This window comes from Simochromis diagramma, unplaced genomic scaffold, assembly GCF_900408965.1.
Source record: "Simochromis diagramma unplaced genomic scaffold, fSimDia1.1 OVJJ01000024.1, whole genome shotgun sequence".
Taxonomy (NCBI): domain Eukaryota; kingdom Metazoa; phylum Chordata; class Actinopteri; order Cichliformes; family Cichlidae; genus Simochromis; species Simochromis diagramma.
In genome coordinates, this window is record NW_024387332.1 from 1,101,876 (window position 1) to 1,123,005 (window position 21,130).

Consider the following 21,130-nt stretch of genomic DNA (forward strand, 5'->3'; position numbering starts at 1 on the left):
CCCTAGCGCTCTGAATTGTCGCTATCACACTAGGTGGCAAACCCTTAGCAATCAAGTTTAACCTCTCAGCGGGTAAGCATGAAGGCGGCACAGATCCGGGTGCGGGTCCTCCTGCCTGAGAGAGGAAGTCTGTGCGGAGAGGAAGCTGCCAAGGACTTGGTGCCAGAAGGCTGATAATCTCTGCATACCACGACCTTGTGGGCCACCAAGGAGCCACTAGAATCAGAGACACTGCCAACGCACTCTCTCTAGAACTGGAGATATCATTTCCACTGGGGGAAAATGCACACAAGAGCACGTCTGGCCATTGGTGCGCTAGCGCGTACATGCCCAAGGGTGCATCGTGGTCGATTATGGAGAAGAACAGGGGGCAGTGAGTATTTACCCTGGAAGCAAAAAGATCTACTTGCGCCTTGCCAAATAGATCCCAAATCTGAGTCACTATTAAAGGGTGTAACCTCCATTCTCTCACCAGAGGAACCAGAGGACCCCCCTGGAGAGAAGGTCCGACCCCAGGTTCAGGTGGCCCAGGACATGGGTGGCTCTTAGAAACAGAAAATGAACACTGGACAATAACAGCAGAGAGTGAGACAGCTTCAACAGGGGAAGAGAGCGTGTTCCTCCCCGCCTGTTTATGTAAGACACCACTGTTGAATTATCTGTCCTGACTAAGACATGCTGGCCCTCCAGGACTGGATGGAAATGCTTTAGAGCTAAGAATACTGCTAACAGCTCTAAGTGGTTGATGTGCAGCTCGCGCTGGGCTGCGGACCAGATCCCTCTCACTGATGCACCCTCGCACAGCGCTCCCCACCCAGTTAGGGGAGCATTTGTGGACACTACCTTGTAAAACAACACCTTCCCAATTCGAGAGCCTTGTTGCAGCAGCCTGGACTCCCTCAAAGGACGGTGAGCTAGCATGAGAGACGCGGTTACCATCAGCCTCCTCCGGAGGTGATGCGATGCACACAGGCGGTGAGAGAGGGTCCAGCATTGAAAAGCTCTCATCTTTAAAAGTCCAAGTGGCACTATGGCGATCATAGATGCCATCATGACCAAAAAAAAAAAAAAAGTAATATAGTCTGGAATCGCCGTCTGCGTCCCAGCTGAAACTGAGCGAGGCGGCGATGAAATGCAGCCACTCTGTGCTCCGACAAACGTGCGCGGCTGGAAAGGGAGCACATTTCCAAACAAGCAAGGAAATCTGCTGACTTGGATGCCTCTCTCTCTGATGGTCGCTAGTGCTACCTCGGCACTTTTCGTAAAGATGTGAGGAGCGAGCGACAGCCTGAACGGTAGCACCAGGTATTCGTAGGCTACGCCCTCGAATGCAAACCTCAGAAACTGCCTGTGTTTCGGGTGTATAGCCACATGAAAATAAGCATCTGTTAGATTGATTGTTGCAAACCAATCTCCCGGGACGACTGCATTCAAGAGCTGTCTGAGTGTTAAACTTGCATGTTCGTAGATACTTCGTAGAGACCCCAAACTGCAACCGGTAACCCATGGCAACAGTTCACAGCACCCACTGAGAGGGGGCGCAAGCATGCCACTGAGGAAGTGAGCAGCCAGCCGGCTGATCTGCAGCACCGCCAGTGAGACACTGTCGCCCCCAGCATGTCTGCAGGGAAATGCCTCATTGTGCCTGCAGGCTGAGCATTTGTGATTGTTTGAGAATAAACAACACTCTTTATTGATTGTATCATGGGAACATGTACATTCATACATTTTATTGGAGGCACCTTACCTGGGCACAGCAACGGAAAAACAGCGGGAACACTTGATGTGGTCACCTGAACAACACACCTGAACAGGGAGTTACAAGCTGAAGCATTTTGTGTGCAGAGGGTTTGTGCTTGGGAGACCATCCTAGGAATGTGCAGCGCCTCTGGAGCAGCAATAGAGAGGTAAAAGCAGCGTCTCCCTGATGCTGGACCCCTTCTTCATTCGAAACCATAGCTAGGAGGGCTGAGGCTTCTTCCTCCTGGGCGTCGGGTCCTGCTAGGGGCCCAAAAGTGGGCCTTTCCTCCAAGCTGGCTGGCGTAGAACTCAGACCGGGAGCACCCACTGGAGGCACACCAACCACAGCAGTGGGCAGCAGTCTCTTTCCAGTCGGCAGAGGAGCGACAGCCCTGTGAGAGCTAGCTGCAGGCTGGAGCTTCAACTGACGTCACACAGAGTTTCTGTCTGCTTCTTCCTCATGACTTCAAGCGAGTGTCCGAATAACCCAGTCCAGCCACTGGTTTATCCAGATATACAGCCCTGTCCCTATCCGGGACATCACAGAGGGTCAGCCACTGGTGCTTCTGCACCAATGCTGTCGAAGCCATCCCTCTGCCCAGGGAGAGCGCTGCACAGCAGGACACACGGAGGGTGTAATCTGTGGCGACTCCGACCTCTTTAAGAAGAGGTGCAAGCAGGCTGTCATCAGGAACCAGTGATCCGAGCTCCACCAGGCACATCGGCTGGTATGTCTGGAGCATGGTGACGGAGCTCATGGCCTGAGCCCAATAAATCTTCTCCAGCTGCGACACAGAGAATCTGCAGTGCTTGGACAGCAGAGTTGCAGGGGGGGGGGGGGGCATCGCCGACCGACGCAGCAGCGGCGGCAGATTGGGCCGACAATGGGCTCTCCTGCTCATCCTCCGACAAACCATGGATGTCCAGGCTGATGTCCAGCATGTCATCGTGTTCCTGGGGAGACGATGACATGCTGGCGCTCCTGCATGGTTCCAGCTCGTCTTCGGTTAACCCATCAACATATTCCATGTGGTCAGCCCAGCTAATTGTGGGGGACACCGACCGGATAATCCTTGTCCTCAGACTTGGATGAAGCCGGGGCTCCAGACACAAAGAAGTGAGGGTCGTGCTGTGTGACAGCCGTCCGTCCCAGCACCTTTTCCATAAATGTCACCCGTCTTTAAAGGGTCAAGTGCGGACCTGGCACAGGCTTTGGGCTCCGTCAACACTCTCATGGCCTGGAAGATCCCAGGCAGACAGGGCAGGCATCGTGCTGGTTGCTGTCGTGCAAAGAGAAACCGCACCCCTGAGGACAGGGAAGGACAGGGGCGAACAGAAGATTTCTGCTTTGCTCGCTTCAGTTTGGAGTCCATTCCAAAACGCAAAGTAAAAGGCTGCACAGGAAAACTGGAAATTAGCGCTCTGCAGGTAGCCTACTCACGAACTGCGTGGTAGAGGCCAACACCAATAGGCAGTTAAGCTAAGTTCAAGTCAGCAGATAACAGAGCTAACTAGCCCAACTCACCAGAGGTGTTCTCAATGAGGTGACGAGCGTAAGAACTGAGAGATAAATGGTAAATGGCCTGTATTTGTATAGCGCTTTACTAGTCCCTAAGGACCCCAACGCGCTTTACACAACCAGACATCCACACACACACACACACACACACACACACACACACACACACACACACACACACACACACACACACACTGGTGACGGCAGCTACATTGTAGCCACAGCCACCCTGGGGTGCACTGACAGAGGCGAGGCTGCCGGACACTGGCGCCACCGGGCCCTCTGACCACCACCAGTAGGCAGCAGGTGAAGTGTCTTGCCCAAGGACACAACGACCGAGACTGTCCAAGCCAGGGCTCGAACCGGCAACCTTTCGATTACAAGACGAACTGCCAGCTCTTGAGCCACAATGATTGTGATGACAGGGTTATATGCGCAGGCAGGGCTGTGCGCATGTCATCACAGGTCATCTGCCTCCCATGTTTCTTATATATAAATATACCACTATTTACTGAGGACCATTTTGGACACCCTATACTGTACTCCACATTACAAAGTGGATGCATAGCATTACATAAAATGGCCTTGTTTATGATAAGTAAAGGTATATTTCACGCAGTGCACTGATGCAGACTTTAATAGTTTTTTGACATTAGGGCTGGATAGCTAATAGTAGAATACTGAAATTAGTGGATGACCTGCTCTACCACCCCAACCTCACCCCTACATGCTTTGATGCAACTTTAAAGGGCTTTTTCCACAGGACGTCTAACTCTAAAATCACAGACTTATACTTCAAAATTAGCTTTCGTCTCGTTCATACCAATTCCCACTTTGACAGCCACTGGGATACGACCATGCTGCACTACTGAACCTCTGGACTGCACCTGCAAAGAGAGACAGAACGGAAACATCACTATGAGGGTGCGTTTATGTATATCTGCAATACATCTCAAACGTGTGCACAAAAGTCTTTAGAGAAAAATCATTTAGACTGAAGCTACAAACAGCAATTCTCATGCAGATCACCAGAATCGTGTTTCAATGAACACTGGGTGGGGTCACGTCACAATCCCTTACACGTACCAGATAAAAGAAGTCGAGGACCTCCTGCCCTTTCTCCAGCTCCTCTCCCTGGATGATGTACTGGGCACGCACAGTCGCTTCACTGTCACAGGGCAGCTTACTGCTGGCCTGCATGAGCTTCAGAAAACTACTACTCTTGGAGTAAAACGCTGTGACATGGTGGTGGCTTGCCCTGTAGTTGGGTCTCCTCAAACCATAAACATAATGGTCATGCTCCGTTGTATTTTTTGAACTCGCCTGTTGACAAAGTGAGGTCAAATATCAAATTCCTACTCTTCACATTAGACCAGTGTTTCCCAACCAGAAATGATCAGGTGTGCCGTGGAAGATTATCTTGTTCCATCTGATTAGTACTCCAAGTGATCGCCGTGACGGGCAGAACAATTACATTTTCTTCCACTAGAGGACTACAACTACCTGCTCTAATTAAATCTGTTGCCAACTGCCAGCAAAATAGAAGATGAAGAAGAAATTACATAATAGTCGTGCTGTGACTGAGACAGCGCAGCGCATAATAGCAATAGATAAATATTTGAAAGAAAAGTAGACCTGGTCCTGGAGAAACCTCTGACCCAGATGAAGGCCCTAGCATGAGTAGTGGTCAGAAGAAGCAAAAAGGTAACTGGGACAAACCGAGCCAATACCTGATGTGCGGGGAAAAATGATCAATATGCTTTTTGTGATATTTTTGCTGCTGGCATGCCGTGTGATTTTTCTAACGTGAAATATGTGCCGTGGCTCCAAAAGGTTTGGAAACACTGGGTTAGACACTTGGAAATAATAAAATATTAAAAAGTAACTAATTTCATGACAATGTAGGCCAGTGTGGGTGTATGATCAGTACGACTGATGTGATCAATCACAGTCTATCGACCTTATAACTGATGAATGTTTAAGTGCAGGCAGCGGCAGCAACCAACCTTCAGATGCACACTGTCCTTCCAAAGAGAGGTGCCCAGAGAAAACAAAGCCACGCCATTCACGCCTGTGGTGAGCTCTAGTTTTAGTGAGCTACCAACAAACAAGTACACTGGCTCATTGGCAGCAGGCTTGTTGTCTGGACCAACAACTTTGATCTGTGAACAAGACAGAGTAAGAAGTTGTAACAAGACTCACACGTGTCCATAATAATGATTGTTATTGCCCTTGATTAGCTTCCTCTGCATGACTCAAAGCATCCCTAAATACTATTTCATACATCTAGTTACATTGTAACAAATGCAATGTTAAATCGTCCAGATTCTAGAGTCGTCTTAGAATCTTTTGGGCTCCAGGAGAAACACGTCCACCTCACGGTAGGATCAGATGAAAAGCTCATGAATCCTGCTGTGCAATGTCCTGACAGCAGGATGAGTCTGGTTACCTTTCCTTCAAACGGGATGCCAGGCTTGTATGCCTCAGGTACATCCTCGAAGGTGACAGTTCTGATGTCACAGGTGAAGCTGGTCTGCCCGTAGCCTTTAAGAATGACGCCTAGATGGTAGTTAGCATACAGATTGCAGGTCATCAGGAATTCGCTGTGTTCGTTGATGAACAGTCGGCTTTTAGTCTGCCTACCTGTGCCATACTCTTCCATCTCAGCAGTCACCTCAAACGTGTCACTGTACATGTTCTTGTGGAGCAAAAACGCCGTCATGTTCACAGTTTGTGTAGCACATCCACTTTCATCCGTCTAGAAGATCACAGAAAGTGAACACCAAGAAAGTAAAATCAGTGAAAAGGACTGATTGCAGTACAGTTAGCGTCTCTGTTAACATCTGGAACACTCACAGTTAGTTCGTAGGTCTTGCAGAGGTCTTTGTTTTGGGGAGATGAAGACCAGAAGAAACGGATGGCGTTTCTGCAGAACCGTGCCTTCACCGAACCAATAACAGGTTTCCCATACGTGTATCTGTTAAGAAAACATACAAAGATGAGATTTGTTGGAATGGGAACGGCCGGATCAGGTTAGTTGTTGCCGGAAACATGACTGGTACAGAGTCTAGCCAGCCTCAGATCTTTCATTTCCTGTAGAGGCTTTGCCTTTTCCCAGCTGGCCACTGTTAATAGTATGAATTATATAAATACTCAAATTCCTCTAGTAAAAAGTACTATTATATCAAAGTACAGACAAAATAAGGAAAACATCATTGCTACAGGCAGTTTGTTTTTCCCACAAATCCAGACCCATCTTTTGTAATAAACGACAATGTTGTTAGCACCAGCGCTGCCCAGCTGCAGTTCTTCACAGTGTGGATTTCCTTGAACCAACACAGACAAGAACACCAGTTTCTGTTCAACTGGGACATTTACTTTCCACAAATCTTCAGTGCTGCCTCCTGATCCAGGACGGTAATCACACTGGGCAGATGAACCTTCACTTCATACTTTGGCAAAACTAGAGCAAAGGAAACAGAGTCAGATCTCCCCGTAGCTGAGAATTTACATAGACTGAGCTCGTAATCATTTCCGGTCTATAAGAGAAGATGCTTCATTTTTTTCCTCCCACCGTATTCTTTGATGTCAAAGCTGTGGGATATTTGTTCTCCCTTGTCTGTCAAGGCAGTGATGGTGTAGCTTCCTTGTACAGCCTCAGGAATCATGGGGTGTGAAAGATCAAGGATGCCGCCAACAACAGATTTATCCAGCCACTGGGCAATGCGATTTGAGCTAGGATCCTACACAGAGTAAAGACAGAGGAGAATTTATTTAGGGATGTCAAATCAAACGAGGCCGTAGCTTCCAGCCTCCAGCTCCTCTGCTGGGGCACAGAGATGTTTCCAAGCCAGCCACCAGATAATCTCTGCTCTTTGTGGATTGTGGGTCAGCCCTGTGACATGGGGAGAAAAAAAACAACACACACACACACACGATCCCTCATCTGAGACGGGCATGCCAAAGTGCTTCCTGGAGCCAGGCATGGAAGAAGGACAAGCTCCTGCAGGAGGGACCAGTGCAATCCAAACATCGCCCAAACTGACTGGAGTGACATTTATCTTAACGAGCTCTCGTTTGGAGAAAAGAACCTATTATAGTCCTCCTCCTGATGGTTGCTTGTGTAATTAGGTCTGTGATTCAGAGGTAGCTAAAGTCCTTCTTAGGACCAATGCAGTGCAGATATCCAATCTACAACAGACTATTGTAGATTGGATATCTTCTTAAACAGCACCACCCCAGAGAAGACTTTAATTACATGTCATACAGCCCTCCCTCCATCGCCTCATTTCCTGCATCTTTGCCGTTACTCTCACAGAAGGCACAAATGGCAAAATCTTTTCAAAGAGCCAAACAGACATGTCAGCAGTTCCCAGAAGAGATGCCAATTTGAGTGTTTCTTACCTGGAGCGCCACTTCTTTATACTGAAAGGAAAACAGAAGAGTTTGCATTTAGCTTATCTGCACACAGAAGTAACACAATAAGGACAATTTATTAGAAACATATCAGTAAGGTTTCCTGTTGCAATGACTTTCAAGTCAGCATGCATGTAGGTCCCGGTTCAGATCACACAGCAGAACCCAATTACTCAGCAAGCACACAGCACTGAGTGTCCCGGTGACAGATGTGAAGGCGCCACACCCTGAAACAACACCACCACTGCCAGGTCTTATTTCCTAATTGGACGATAAGAGTCAAACAACACACGTCCCCCTCCACGGCTCATTTATTACCGTGTTCCTCTGTAAAACCCTTGGCACACGTGATATTTTGGCCTCAATTATTTCGTTCTTACATCTCCAACAGAGTGCCGGAAAGAGCAGATGCATAATGGCAGATAAAGTCTCACAATGCCATGTCTTCACTACAGCTGGTGGGAGTTACCACCTTCAAGCTAGCTACTTTCATCATGTGATGCATCTGAACGGATTTCACGTCGACTGCGTGCAGTCGTGTTTTCAGCCTCTCGTCCAAAAGCGGAAAAGGCCCTGAGCCGCTATTGATTCAGATGTTTGGGTCAAATGTAGTGTGCGCCAAATGAACTCTGACAGCATGTTTATCACACTACTCCACACAGCGCTCCACACCCACGCTGTCTTCAAAATCAACAAACAGCCTTCCTTTCACCTCCCACTCTCCTGAACCAAAATAGACCTTACTCTTCAGATTCACTGACTGCCTGCTACAAATCACAGCACATTATCAAGTTCGCTGCTTGAAATGACTCCACAAATGGCACAGCGGCACATGATTCTGACAGACGAGAACAAGTGGATAGAAACGTACCACTTGTTCCACAGGGATGAAATTGGCATCCATGGAGACGATCCGGAATTTGACTTTAAAAGAAAGAAAAGAAAATACATTACTATACTGTATTTTCAGTTATTGCACAAGTGGATAATGAGAGGAAGCAGAAGACAAAGGGAAAACGATCCTGGTGATAGCAGATGGACTAAAAAGAAGCAAAGCAAAGCGTATGCAAGTCTCTCTTTATACTCTAATGAATTAGGGGCACATGTCAGATTCAGTGGGGAAAAATGAATAAATCATGTTGATATCTATACGATACAGACTGGTCACCGTGTTAGGAAAGGATGCCCCATCGTTTGATGGAAATGAAAATCATCAGTCTGCAGACGGCTGAATAAAGAAAAACCCTGAAAATCAAAGTGAATGATGGTGAAGACGAGTTTGTTTTACTGAAATGCAGCAACTCAGAACGGTGCTCAGCACTTTGTGTGACCCCCACGTGCTTGTCTGCATGCCTGACAACATCCCGGAGGATCTCCTCTCACATCTGGACCAGGGAATCACTGAGCTCCTGGACAGTGTGAGTTGCACCTGAAACATGATGTCCCAGAGGTGTTTGTGTTGGATCTCGGTCAGGTGAACGTAGGTGCCAGTCCATGGTATCAGTTCATACTGCCAGGCATTGTTGTGTCCAGTCTAGGGCCTGAGAATGGCTCTAATGGCAGTCAGGATGCTGTCGAGGTCTGTGTGTCCCTCCATGGATACGCCTCCAGTCATGCAGAACAATGTTACAGGCAGCATGTTCTCCACGGCTAGCCCACACCCTTTTACAACTGTCACATGTGCTCAGGCTGAACCTGAAGCTCATCTGGGCACCTGCGGTGGACCTGACAGTTATACTACTGGAATACTAATAACACTAGTTCCATAGGTATCAGTAGTGACACTGACCCTAGCCAAATTCAAAACTAGTGGAAAACAGTCAGAAAAGATGAAGAGGGAAAAACGTCAGTGACCTTCAGCTGTGAAACCTTTCGCCTTTTGGAGTTGGCTCATTGTTGTCCCTGTAGCACACCTGTTGTTGCCTTCATTAACAACCCTGTCTGATACTTAACTGATCAGATCAACACCGCCCGAGTTTCAGTGACCTGGAATATGTATCTGATTAGTCTACGGTTGCTGTTAGCCTTTTTTACACAGAAAAATATATCTTAAAATGTATTTGCCTATTGTTGGAGGCAATACATTAAAAACCAAAAAAAAAAACCAAACAAAAAAAACCAAAAAAAAACATCTTTGAGGATTAGCTACCGATGACATCACCTCAGCTTGAGCTGAGTGGTTCTGCCATTGGTTACGAAAGATGGACGTGTTGAGGAAAGGCGGGTCTGACTGTGACACAGCCAATGATCTTCCGTTTTGAAATAATAATAATAATAATAATAATAATAATAATAATGGATTGCATTTATATAGCGCTTTTCAAGGCACCCAAAGCACTTAACAACTCCATTATTCATTCACTCTCACATTCACACACTGGTGGAGGCAGCTACAGTTGTAGCCACAGCTGCTCTGGGGCAGACTGGCAGAAGCCAGGCTGCCGGGCACTGGTGCCATCGGCCCCTCTGGCCAACACCAGTAGGCGGTCTTGCCCAAGGACACAACAACCAGGACAGAGAGCCCGGGGATCGACCCGGCGACCTTCCGGTTACAGACGCGCTTCCCAACCCCCTGTTCCACGGTCGCCCCCCAAATGTGGTATGACTAAGGCTACGTTCACTCTGCAGGTCTTAATGCTCAATTCCAATTTTTTGATCAAATGCGATTTTTTTGTCTGCTCGTTCACACTACAAATAAAATGCGACAGCAAACGCGCTCTAGTGTGAACGCTCAAAGCGGCCGCATGCACAAAAGCAGACGTCACGCACAACGCGCTCTGTTTAGACCCAGAGCAAACAGTGTTGTTTGACTAAGTTATAAAGTTATTTTGTTATTTACATTTGGCCTAATAATTCGGATACGGGTCGCATAGGGTCAAAAAAGTCGGATTTGATGCGCTTTCGCCTGCACTGTGAACGTAGCCTTTGATTTCCAAAACAGACTAAATTTATTGCCACCTGGTGGCCGTCAGACAGAATGCAGGTTTAAGGCTCTTCTGTATCGGGTTCATTTTTCTGACGCTGCAGCTACATCCATGTTTTATTCCACGTGCGATTTGGCGAGCGTGGCTTAGCTGGCCAAATAAGACCAACTGAAAGCCGATTTCACAGTGACACGGTAAAGTGTAATGTTACTTCTGATTGGATCACCTGTGTCTGCAAATGGAAAGCATGAGACAGATTGATTTAGGTAAAAATATATGTTACAGTATTCTTGTGGTTATAGCTTTGAACTTGTTTACAGAAGCTGACTGACAAGCTCATTTTGTTGAGACTGACACCAGTTTATAAACTGTTATATGGGTCATATTCATTTTTGATTTTTACTCGTGAAACATAACGTCGTCGTGAGTCCTTACTGAAACACTATGACAATGCTATTAAAAAATAAACGTGTTTTACTGTCATAAGAAGTTGCAGAATACCCAAAAAAGTTAAACTCCACTAGATCATCTTATCTTAATCAAACTTATTCAGGAGTTAGCAGCCTGCACTAGCACTCGACGGCACTAAGTGGTCAAATAAACTCCTTTTCTCTTCACCCACTCAGCGTGTAGGCCTTTCCTACTTTAAATATAAACAGCCTCTCTCTAGGAAAGCACTCTTCTTCTGTGCACTGAACAGACAACAACCCTCAAGTTATCAAGTTATTAAGTGGTGGCTCAGCGTTATGCAGATATGTCAGACCAAAAATGTGCAAGCGCAGCAGAATGGGTAAGCAGTGCAGACGAGACGGCGCTGCAGTAGCGTATCGCTCCTTCTACAACACAACAGCTCCAACACCTCCACACTCACTCCACCTACCAGTCTGTCCAGGTTTGTAGATGGGCTTATCAGTCCGGACGATGTGGATGAAAGTTGGAGGCTCGATGACGACTTTGGTATGCTTGCTCGTCAGATTTTTTTCATGGAAAATATTGACAAAAACTGTTGCCACAATTCGGCTGCGTACTGCAGGGACCTGCAACACCAGCAAACACACATTTGTCAGAGATGGAAAACGTTTCATGCAGAGCACAATCTGTACTTTTCCTCCACAGCACTGTGTAACAGTCTTGAGCCGCCACTCATTTCCTTTTATTTTCAAAGACACACACACACACACACACACACACACACACACACACACACACACACACACACACACCTAAAGAAATGATTTGTTTTTGAGTAACAAACAGCCAAGATATAATTTTAAATTGGTTTTTTTTTTTGGCAGGTTAGCCTTTTTATGTAGACTACATTGGTTCGTCCCAGGTGTTACTCTCCTTTTCATGCATGAATGAGTCAGAGGTTAGAATAAAGTGAAAAACTAAATAAAACACTTTCCACTGAAAATGGCAGGTACACAGCATGGACTGCAAATGTGTGAAAGTGCAGCCAAACACATTGAAAGACTTTCAGAAAGTCTGAAGAACTAATGCTGAAAACCACTTTAAAAAGTGACAGTGTTGGCCCGCTTCCTTGGACGCAAAACGTGTGGCAGCTCAAGACTTTTGCATTAAACGTGTCATAAAAAGCCATCTGAGCTGTGCTGCTCTTAGGGAACAATGTTGCACACAGTTAATTATGAAATGCTGTCACACTTGTGCATGTTTTCGCTTGTTAATGCTGCTGTTACATAACAAGGACCAGAACCACTTCCAGACATGTCAAAAAGACTGTTGTGTTCAGATGTGTGTTGTGAGACTGAGCGCAGGGTTGGCTTCCAGAGGAATGCAGGTACATAGCTAGCCTCTGTCAGAAAGCAGTCTTTGTGCCTAGAGACAAAAACCAGTCCTGCAACAGGGCCAAATAGCAGGAACAAAGTGAAACTAAGCGCGACTGTCACAGAGGCTATTTGGGTCGGCGGGTCGTTCCACATCAATATGGAGCAAGGCCTGCAAGTTGCATAACAGCAAGCAGAGGTGTGACATAAAGCAGAGCTGCAATTTGCAGAGAACCCACTGAGGTTGGCAGTCTCAGTCATGGCGCCGGGAGGATAATTAGGTCCAAACTTGTGCCAAGATTTAAGCCATTAGCTTAATGGATGGTGATAGGAATTCTGCTTGGAAACCACGCTGGTGCATTTACTGTCTACAAACAACACAAAGCTTTTTGTTTTGGTTTTTTAAAAAGTGAAATACTGTAAATACCGCGAATCATTGTTCGCGATTAGTCATGCTGGAGGTACATCATCGAAAAACAGCTGCAATTCAGCCAGAGGACGTTCTGAAGACAGTATTTAATGAATCAGAGTGAATATTTGTTTACAGCAGCTGTGTAGGAAATGAAGAGAACACTTATTACTGTAAAAGGAAGCTGGTTTCACGGATAAAACACTAGGAGCTAGAGCTGATTGGTCCGTGTGTGATTTACACTCTGGCGTGATGGCGTGGGATAACCACCAAGCAGATTTCATTCACAAACAGAAACTTCCATGTGGTTAGTGCTACAATTAAAATTTCAATCGCTTTATATTGAAAACATAATGAAATATTCCAGAAGAAAAATGTTTACCCAGTGAAATGTGTATTTCTGGGCTATGGTCTAATAGGACCCCACTCATCCTGAACTATCCCCCACATGAAACTGGAAGTGTGGAGAGTGGGAGTCTGAGTATTCACAAGCTCTTTTGTGCTTTTCTTGGATCTGACCTGGAAGTTTAGGCAGCGGTAGAAGTCCTCATTTACTTGCTCATCTAAGATTGTGAGAGAGCCCTCAGTGAGGCCGATGACCATGCGCACAGGCCCGGTCAGGCTGTGAATTTGGGCACACAGGGTCTCCTGTTTCCCTGCAGTCACACGCGAACTCACAGTCACTGCATAAATCCTGCAAGGAGAAGAAGAAAGTACCCTCATTAAAAAAAACCCAAACTGTCAGCACTCGTTTAAGTGAAAAGCTAGGAGAAAAACAATGCCAAGCATTAAAAAGTACAACCCAGCTCCATGTTAAACACACGTTTGATTTAGAGAGATAACCGCTAATGTTTAAAAAGCACAAACTTCTAGCGTGCTGCTACAGCTAGCTGATAAATGGTCCAGTTAAAGAACTAAATGAGTGTGGCGCAGGGTTAAATCCTACAACCATCAACTGTTTCTTTGTTTCAAGGTGAAAGAGTTTGATTTAACCTCGAACAAAATCAGTTTCTTGTGCTCCAATATAAAAGTTAACACCCTGCATGTGAATTATGTAGCTTCTAAGAGAAGGAGTGTGCTAACAAGCTGCTACGTGAGAAGTTAAAAGCATCCGATTACAGCAACACACTGAAATTCAGTGAGCAACTCATTCTGTCACAGATGTTTGTCAAAGCACACTACACGGCCAGGTGACTGGAAGCACTACTGGAAAACACCATCAAACATTAAAAGGATACAATTTACTTTTTCTGGAGGGAACCAGAGTTATGCTATAGTTCTGATTTGGCCTGCAAAAAGACAGGAAGACAGGACAAAAGACACTATGCTGAAATAGAGAATGGTGTGTGAACACACAGTAAATGAAAAAGGGTGAATGAAGGAAAGTGACTGTAAGTTAAAGCATCAGTTTTTATTTTAAAATCCACTGTGGTGGTAGAGAGAGGCAAATATATCCAAAACATCAGTCATCTTCCAAACATCTATGGACCTAACTGTATGTAACAGAAATTCTCCCCATTATGAATTTCTTCTTAATGTACCTGCTTGTGCACAACACATATAGTGTACAGAAACTGTGTGCACAGTATTTATATTTCAGCCCTGGAATCAAAAGGGAAGCAGAGTTCCAGTAACTCCTGTATCCCCATGCCATCCTTCCTGCACAGCGGACATAGTCATCCAGATAACCACACAAGGCCCATATAAGTAACATGTGCAAATGAACATTGGAAAACATCAGCAACAGCCATGATATCAGCTTCTAACGAAGCACTCTGCTGGATTCTCTGTGTCGACGCTGCTTGGCACACAGGGGCCTGCTGCTGCCAATGAGAAATAAAGGACACATTTAATTGCGTTTTGGGTGGCGCTGCTGAGAATATTGATGCTGTTTTTGCCAGGGAGAAAGTTGCACAATGATGAAAAGTCATTTGACTCCCAGTGTAAACTATGAAAGGCATGCGAGCCATGATGATTAAGGTTTAGAGCAAGCAAAAAAAGTCAGGATGGAAAATGTTATTCGGCCTTCCAGTACCATGGAAATCACGTCCCATTTACACGCTACTCAGGTAAAGCCGAGAGCAGGTTATTAATCAAATGCTGGTAAGTTGTAGCAGATGGGACATGCGCGTACGCACGCACGCACGCACACATAGTCTTTGCTCATTGCATAACACTGTCCTGTGGCCACACACTGGACTTTCTGCCTCACCAGTGGAATGTGCAGGTTTTTCGTGATTACACTAGAATCGAGTGACAAATACATGATGACGCTACGCGTGACATTTTTTTAAAATAAAGTTTTTCCAACACCACCTCGTGCAACTATTTGGACGCGTCTTGGCGCGAGGGGCAAGCCAAACTTTTGCACAATGACATGCATGAGTTTCGTTAGAAATATACGTTTACTTACGTGTCGTTGAGCAAGGCCGATGCTTGCACGAGAGCTGATGAGAGTATGACAGCAAACAGCTGAAGGACATGTGCCATGGCTGCAGAGGAGAGTCGGTGCTTTGCGAGCAGCGACACGAGCGGAGCGAACCGGACTGCACCGGAGGAGGAGGACGGACTTACAACCCCAGGGCCCGGACCCAGAGAGAGAGAGAGGGAGACACCGAGGGATGTGCGTGGTACCAAGTAGCTGTAAGAGAGGGGGTCTGCTACAGTGATTTGCTGTTTTTACTGCAAACACCGCCACCCCCTCTTTCCGAGTCACTCCCCCCAACCTCGTTGGACCTTTGCAGCCGCCTCCCTGTTCCCGAAAGACTCCCAAAAGTCTAATTACACGCGCGCACACACACAGAGTCCTGCCTGCGGACAGTGTCTGCTGCTCGAGTTTCTGAAGAATCTCAGGAAAGCCCAGTGGGGCTGAGACGAGAGTGGGTGGAGAGGTCTGATACAGTCGAGATGACCCTGCACTTTGAGCACCTGTTGGCCAATAACAGTCAACGGGGCTTTGAAAACAACAAAGATAAGGCAGGGGCTCTGTGGACCTTAACTGTGTCCCCCAAAGCCTGCAGCTATGTGAGCTTTTCAGAGTTTTAGCATTTAGCGTTTCCCCCTAGAAACACTAAACACTAGAATTACAAATGTCCTCGTGCGCTACCTTCACATGCAGGAGATATGAAGTTTTCTCAAATGATGAGAGCAATATTAAGCCCAATCCAATGTTTACCACCAGCAAACTCTTTAATCCCACTCAGCCTAATTGTTGTGCCCTGTCTTGTTTGTTTGTTTGCTTGGATGATAAGATCAGTGGTATCAGGTCACAGTTCAAGCCCGGAGCCTGTCAGCCTGGCCGAGTGTCTCAGTTCTGTTCTTTGACTTTTATCTGATTTTCATGACAGATCTCCTTGATATCCACATTTCTAGCTGACATTATTGCTAAAGCATTTCTACCTCCCACTGGCTTCTGACTAATGTCAGTCAGGCTCTCTCATTTGATTTCAAATCACTTTACAGCCAGAGCTGTCCCCGGACTGTTAAAGGGAAATAATATATTTGATAAATTCCATTCTCGTTGTTGACAGAATGATAACACAGAAACAAGATTACTAATGTTATTCTTATTCACTTAGATAAAGATGAAAATGGAATTTTAGATTTATTTGATTCATCAGCAGCTGTTGACACCATTAATCATGTCATTCTTATTGAGAAAATATGGACCTGTGTTTGTATCTCTGTAATTGCACTGAAGAAGTTTTCATCAAACCTTCAGTTCAGTTTTATTTATACAGCACCAAATCACAGCAACAGTCGCCATAAGACACTTTTCACTGTAGGTCGACCCTACAATAATACATTCAGAGAAAAACCCAACAATCACATGACCCCCTATGAGCAGCACTTTGGCGACAGTGGGAAGGAAAAACTCCCTTTTAACAGGAAGAAACCTCCGGCAGAACCAGGCTCAGGGAGGGGCGGGGCCATCTGCTGTGATTGGTTGGGGTGAGAGAAGGAAGACAGGATAAAGACATGCTGTGGAAGAGAGACAGAGGTTAATAACAGGTATGATTCAGTGCAGAGAGGTCTGTTAACACATAGTGAGTGAACAAGAAACACCCAGTGCATCATGGGAATCCCCGGCAGCCTACACCTATTGCAGCATAACTAAGGGAGGATTCAGGGTCACCTGGTCCAGCCCTAACTATATGCTTTAGCAAAAAGGAAAGTTTGAAGCCTAATCTTAAAAGTAGAGGTGGATAAGCAAATACATCTAAAAGTTAAAAGTACTGAGGCATATGTCCATAAACCATACCATAAAGTACTCTGAGACAGGATATTTCTAATTTTAGCTACGGCCAGGGTGTCTACTGGTAGCATGAGATGGTATCTCGCCCCTGCAGAGGCTGCATATGTAGTCTAATTCCTTCAGGATGGCATATCAATATGTGCCATTACCAGTGTTGGGGAGTAACGGAATACATGTACCGCCGTTACGTATTTAAAATACAAAATATGAGTAACTGTATTCCGTTACAGTTACCGTTTAAAAAGGTGGTATTTAGAATACAGTTACTTTGTTGAAATAAATGGATTACACTGCGGTACTTTCCTGTTTCATACTGTGGCGGGTCAGGACTGTTTGGGTTTTGTTTGACAGCTACGTTCTGTTGTTCCAGGCGGCAGTGTTGCGGTTGCCATGGTTACAGGGTGATGCTCTCGCTCTGCGTGTTTCCTGGGTGAGAGAGCGCATTTTTGTTGTTGTTGTGCTAAGCTAATAGGCAGAATGCAGCATCATAGGCAGTGTAGTCCGTGCTGCAGGGAGAATGGACTGCCATACTCATTATGGGTCTGTGAGCGCGATGTGGGAGAAAAAGGAGAGTCGAAAAGTACGAGCTGTCATCGAGCAGAAACGGGAGCTGGAAGCATGTAAATATAATAATAACCACTGCAGCCAAGAAGAGAGCCTGACGAGCCCAGCTGTAAGTAAGCTATTAAGACTCGACTGTACGCTGTGTTCGTGTTTTCCTCCGAAACAATAAGTTCCATTGGAGCAGCCTTTCAACGCCTCTCTCTGTCTCTTGCAAGCAGAGTTGACCCAGACAACAAAGTAAAGCTATTTTTCGGCTACGAGCCGACACGAACCCGACGTATTAGCCAGAGGTCCCTTTACTACAGTTCGGAGCCGCGGACCTTCAGTAATAACAGTAATAAATCACAGCAATAGTACATTCACGTAGTTGTAAACAGCATGATTATATATTAAGTAATCCAATGTATTCAGAATACGTTACTGTCATTGAGTAACGTAACGGAATACGTTACAGAATACATTTTAAGGCATGTAATCTGTATTCTGTAATGGAATACATTTTAAAAGTAACCTTCCCAACACTGGCCATTACCAGAAGGTTTGCTGTGTTTCCCAGCACAGTCTGAAGATCATGGAGGAGATTCCAGGAGATAGACAGTTACTCTACGAGAGCTTTAGAGAGAGAGGTCCTTCACCATCTGCAGGACTAGTATCTGCACCTTTGTGTAAGGAGGAACAGGACCAGCACAGAGATACAAAATGACCTCCAGCAGGATGCTGGTGTGAATGTCTCTGACCATACAATCAGAAACAGACTTCATGAGGGTGGCCTGAGAGCTCAACATCTAGTGGGCTCTGTGCTCACTGCCTGGCACCGTGGAGCCTGATTAGCATTTGCCATAGAATACCTGGAATGCCATATTCACCACAGGTGTCCTGTGGTTTTTACAGATGAGAGCAGGTTCACCCCAGCACATGTGACAGACGTGAAAGGTTCTGGAGAAGCCGTGGATGACGTTTTTCTGCCTATAACATTGTTCAGCATGACTGATTTGGTGGTGGGTCAGTGATGGTCTGAGCAAATCCATAGAGGGGCGCACAGACCTCTACAGGCTAGGCAACAGCAGCCTGACTGCCATTTAAGTATCAGAATGAAATCCTTTAAACCCAGTATAGCATGTTAAATTCATCTGTATTTAATGCCTTTCTAATGTTGTTGTTCTATATTGTTTTTGTTATTTCAACATGTATTTTACTTTTAGTATTTCTATTTTGTATCAACCCAAGTGTCAATATAGTCACAGGCCCCAGGTACTTTTTAATGTTCTTAATCCTTTTTGCTCCACGTGATAATGCTGGAGCTGTACCTTCACCAAGTACGTGTGATGACTTTTTGGCATTTTTATCCACAAGGTTTTGGCTATTAGGTTCCTCCTATGTGCTCAGCTATCTTAGAGCAGTTTGCGTCTGTCTCCCTGAACGAATTGTCTGTGGTAGTTTGTCACCTAAGATCATCACACTGCCCATCAGATTATCTTCCCCAAAGTCTGCTAAAAAATACTTTTAATACTGTCGGGCCTTTTATCCGGAGATTAATCAACACTTCCCTTGCTACAGGCTGTGTCCCATCATGCTTTAAACAAGCTATAGTTCAGCCTCTTCTTAAAAAACACAATCTGGACCCAACTGTTCTGTCCAATTACTGGCCAATCTCAAAGCTTCCCTTTCTTTCTAAAGTTCTGCAGAAAGTGGTCTATTTACAGTTGCAGGCCCACCTTGATCTTAATCAGATTTCTGAAAAATTTCAATCCAGTTTTAAATCACTACACAGCACTGAGACAGCACTTTGAAGGGTTTTTAATGATACTCTTTTAACTCTGGACTCTGGCAGCCCTGCTGCCCTCTTCTTGTTGGACTTGTCAGCAGCCTTTGACACAGTCGACCACAACATCCTGTTATCACGGCTGGAATCATATGCTGGCCTAAAAGGGTCTGCTCTCCAGTGGTTTTGTCCTATTTATCTGGAAGGACTTTTTATGTCAACATGGGCCATCACAGCTCCAAAATAGCCCCCCTTAATTATGGTGCACCTCAAAGCTCTAGTTTGGGTCCTGCCTTGTTTGCACTGCATATGTTGCCACTGGGATCTGTTTTCTCACAGTACAACCTTTCATTCCACTGTTTTGGCAGATGTCTTCCAGATCTACCTTTCTTTAAAAGCAGGGAGACACTCGCTTCAGCTATTATTACGCTGCCTGGATGACAAAAAACAGTGGGTGTCTTTAAATTTCTTTAAAATAAATGAAGACAAAACAGAGGTTGCCGTTTTTGGTAACTTCGTTAATAATCACATTGACAGTGCTCTGGGCCCATTATCTTCCTATTGTAAGACCAATGTAAAAAACCTCGGTGTGCACCTTGATGGTTCCATCAAACTGTGTAGGCAGGTGAGCACAGTAGTCCAATCCAGCTTTCTTCATTTAAGACAGCTAGCCATGGTTAAGCCATACCTTCCAGCTAATGTCTTTGAATGTGTTAGTCATCTGTTCATTACGTGCAGACTGCACTACTGCAAATCTGTGTACTTTGGTCGGGACCAGGCCTCTCTTTATCGTCTCCAGTTGGTCCAAAATGCAGCTCCTCATCTGCTAATTGGCACTAAACGTTAGGAGCATATAACCCCAGTTTTAGCATCTCTGCACTGGCTTCCTGTCTCCTACAGGATCTAAATTAAACCTTTACTTTCTGTTTTTAAGTCACTTAATGAGCAAGCTCCTAACCTGTCTGAGCTCCTATTTATTTATGCCCCAGAAAGAACTGTGAGGTCCAGGTCAAAACTAACCTCAGCTATTCCACGGACTAAACTTAAGTCTCATGATGACAGAGCCTTCTGTGGCAGGTCCCAGACTTTGGAATAGTGCTCCTCTTAATATTAGATCTGCACAAACACTCGAACATTTTCAATCGTTCCTAAAGACACATTTTTAAGGTCTGGCTTTTAACACCCAACATTTTGGTTTTAACAGCCTTAGTTGTTGTTGTTTTTATTGACTTATTTCATTGACTTATTTGTTTTTTCTATATTTTATTGCATCATTGTTTTGCATGTTATTCGTTTTAGTGGCATTTTACATTGTTAAGCACTTTGTGCAGCATGGACTGTTTGGAAATGTGCTATATAAATAAACTTGACCTTGACCGTTTGTATTTTATGTTCAGCACTTTGGTCAGTGCTCGTGACAAATAAACAATCTTGAATCTTCAATTATTCTTATTATTATAAGCCCATCCATCCATCCATCCATCCAACCAGCCATCCATCCATTTTCTTCCACTTATCCAGGGCTGGGTCACGGGGGCAGCAGCCTAAGCATAGAAGCCCAGACCTCCTTCTCCCCAACCACCTCCTCCAGCTCGTCCAGGGGAACACCCAGGCGTTCGCAGGCCATCCGAGAGATATAGTCTCTCCAGTGTGTCCTGGGTCTGTCCTGGGGCCTCCTCCCGGTGGGACATGCCCAGGCATCTACATCCCTACCCTTACCTCGTGACCATAGGTAAGGGTGAGGGTGATATCGCGCA

At 45.5% G+C, this 21,130-nt stretch overlaps 1 protein-coding gene across 2 annotated transcripts in view; it reads right to left on the minus strand.

Moving 5' to 3' along the window:
• The window catches only part of LOC120718025 (alpha-2-macroglobulin), a 93,612-nt gene extending 77,981 nt beyond the window's left edge, over positions 1 to 15,631 (minus strand). The window contains exons 1-12 of one of the 2 annotated variants that reach the window (XM_040006331.1): positions 15,206 to 15,631; positions 13,312 to 13,486; positions 11,480 to 11,636; positions 8,547 to 8,599; positions 7,664 to 7,684; positions 6,834 to 7,002; positions 6,638 to 6,722; positions 6,116 to 6,236; positions 5,903 to 6,017; positions 5,709 to 5,818; positions 5,266 to 5,421; positions 4,502 to 4,582 (exon numbers count right to left, since the gene is read on the minus strand). In XM_040006331.1, coding sequence (XP_039862265.1) covers positions 4,502 to 4,582; positions 5,266 to 5,421; positions 5,709 to 5,818; positions 5,903 to 6,017; positions 6,116 to 6,236; positions 6,638 to 6,722; positions 6,834 to 7,002; positions 7,664 to 7,684; positions 8,547 to 8,599; positions 11,480 to 11,636; positions 13,312 to 13,486; positions 15,206 to 15,282 — 1,320 coding nt within the window. In that variant the 5' untranslated portion in view covers positions 15,283 to 15,631. The remainder of the gene's footprint in view (positions 1 to 4,501; positions 4,583 to 5,265; positions 5,422 to 5,708; positions 5,819 to 5,902; positions 6,018 to 6,115; positions 6,237 to 6,637; positions 6,723 to 6,833; positions 7,003 to 7,663; positions 7,685 to 8,546; positions 8,600 to 11,479; positions 11,637 to 13,311; positions 13,487 to 15,205) is intronic. The other variant, XM_040006332.1, reaches the window with a different exon arrangement.
• Positions 15,632 to 21,130: the final 5,499 nt, after the last annotated feature.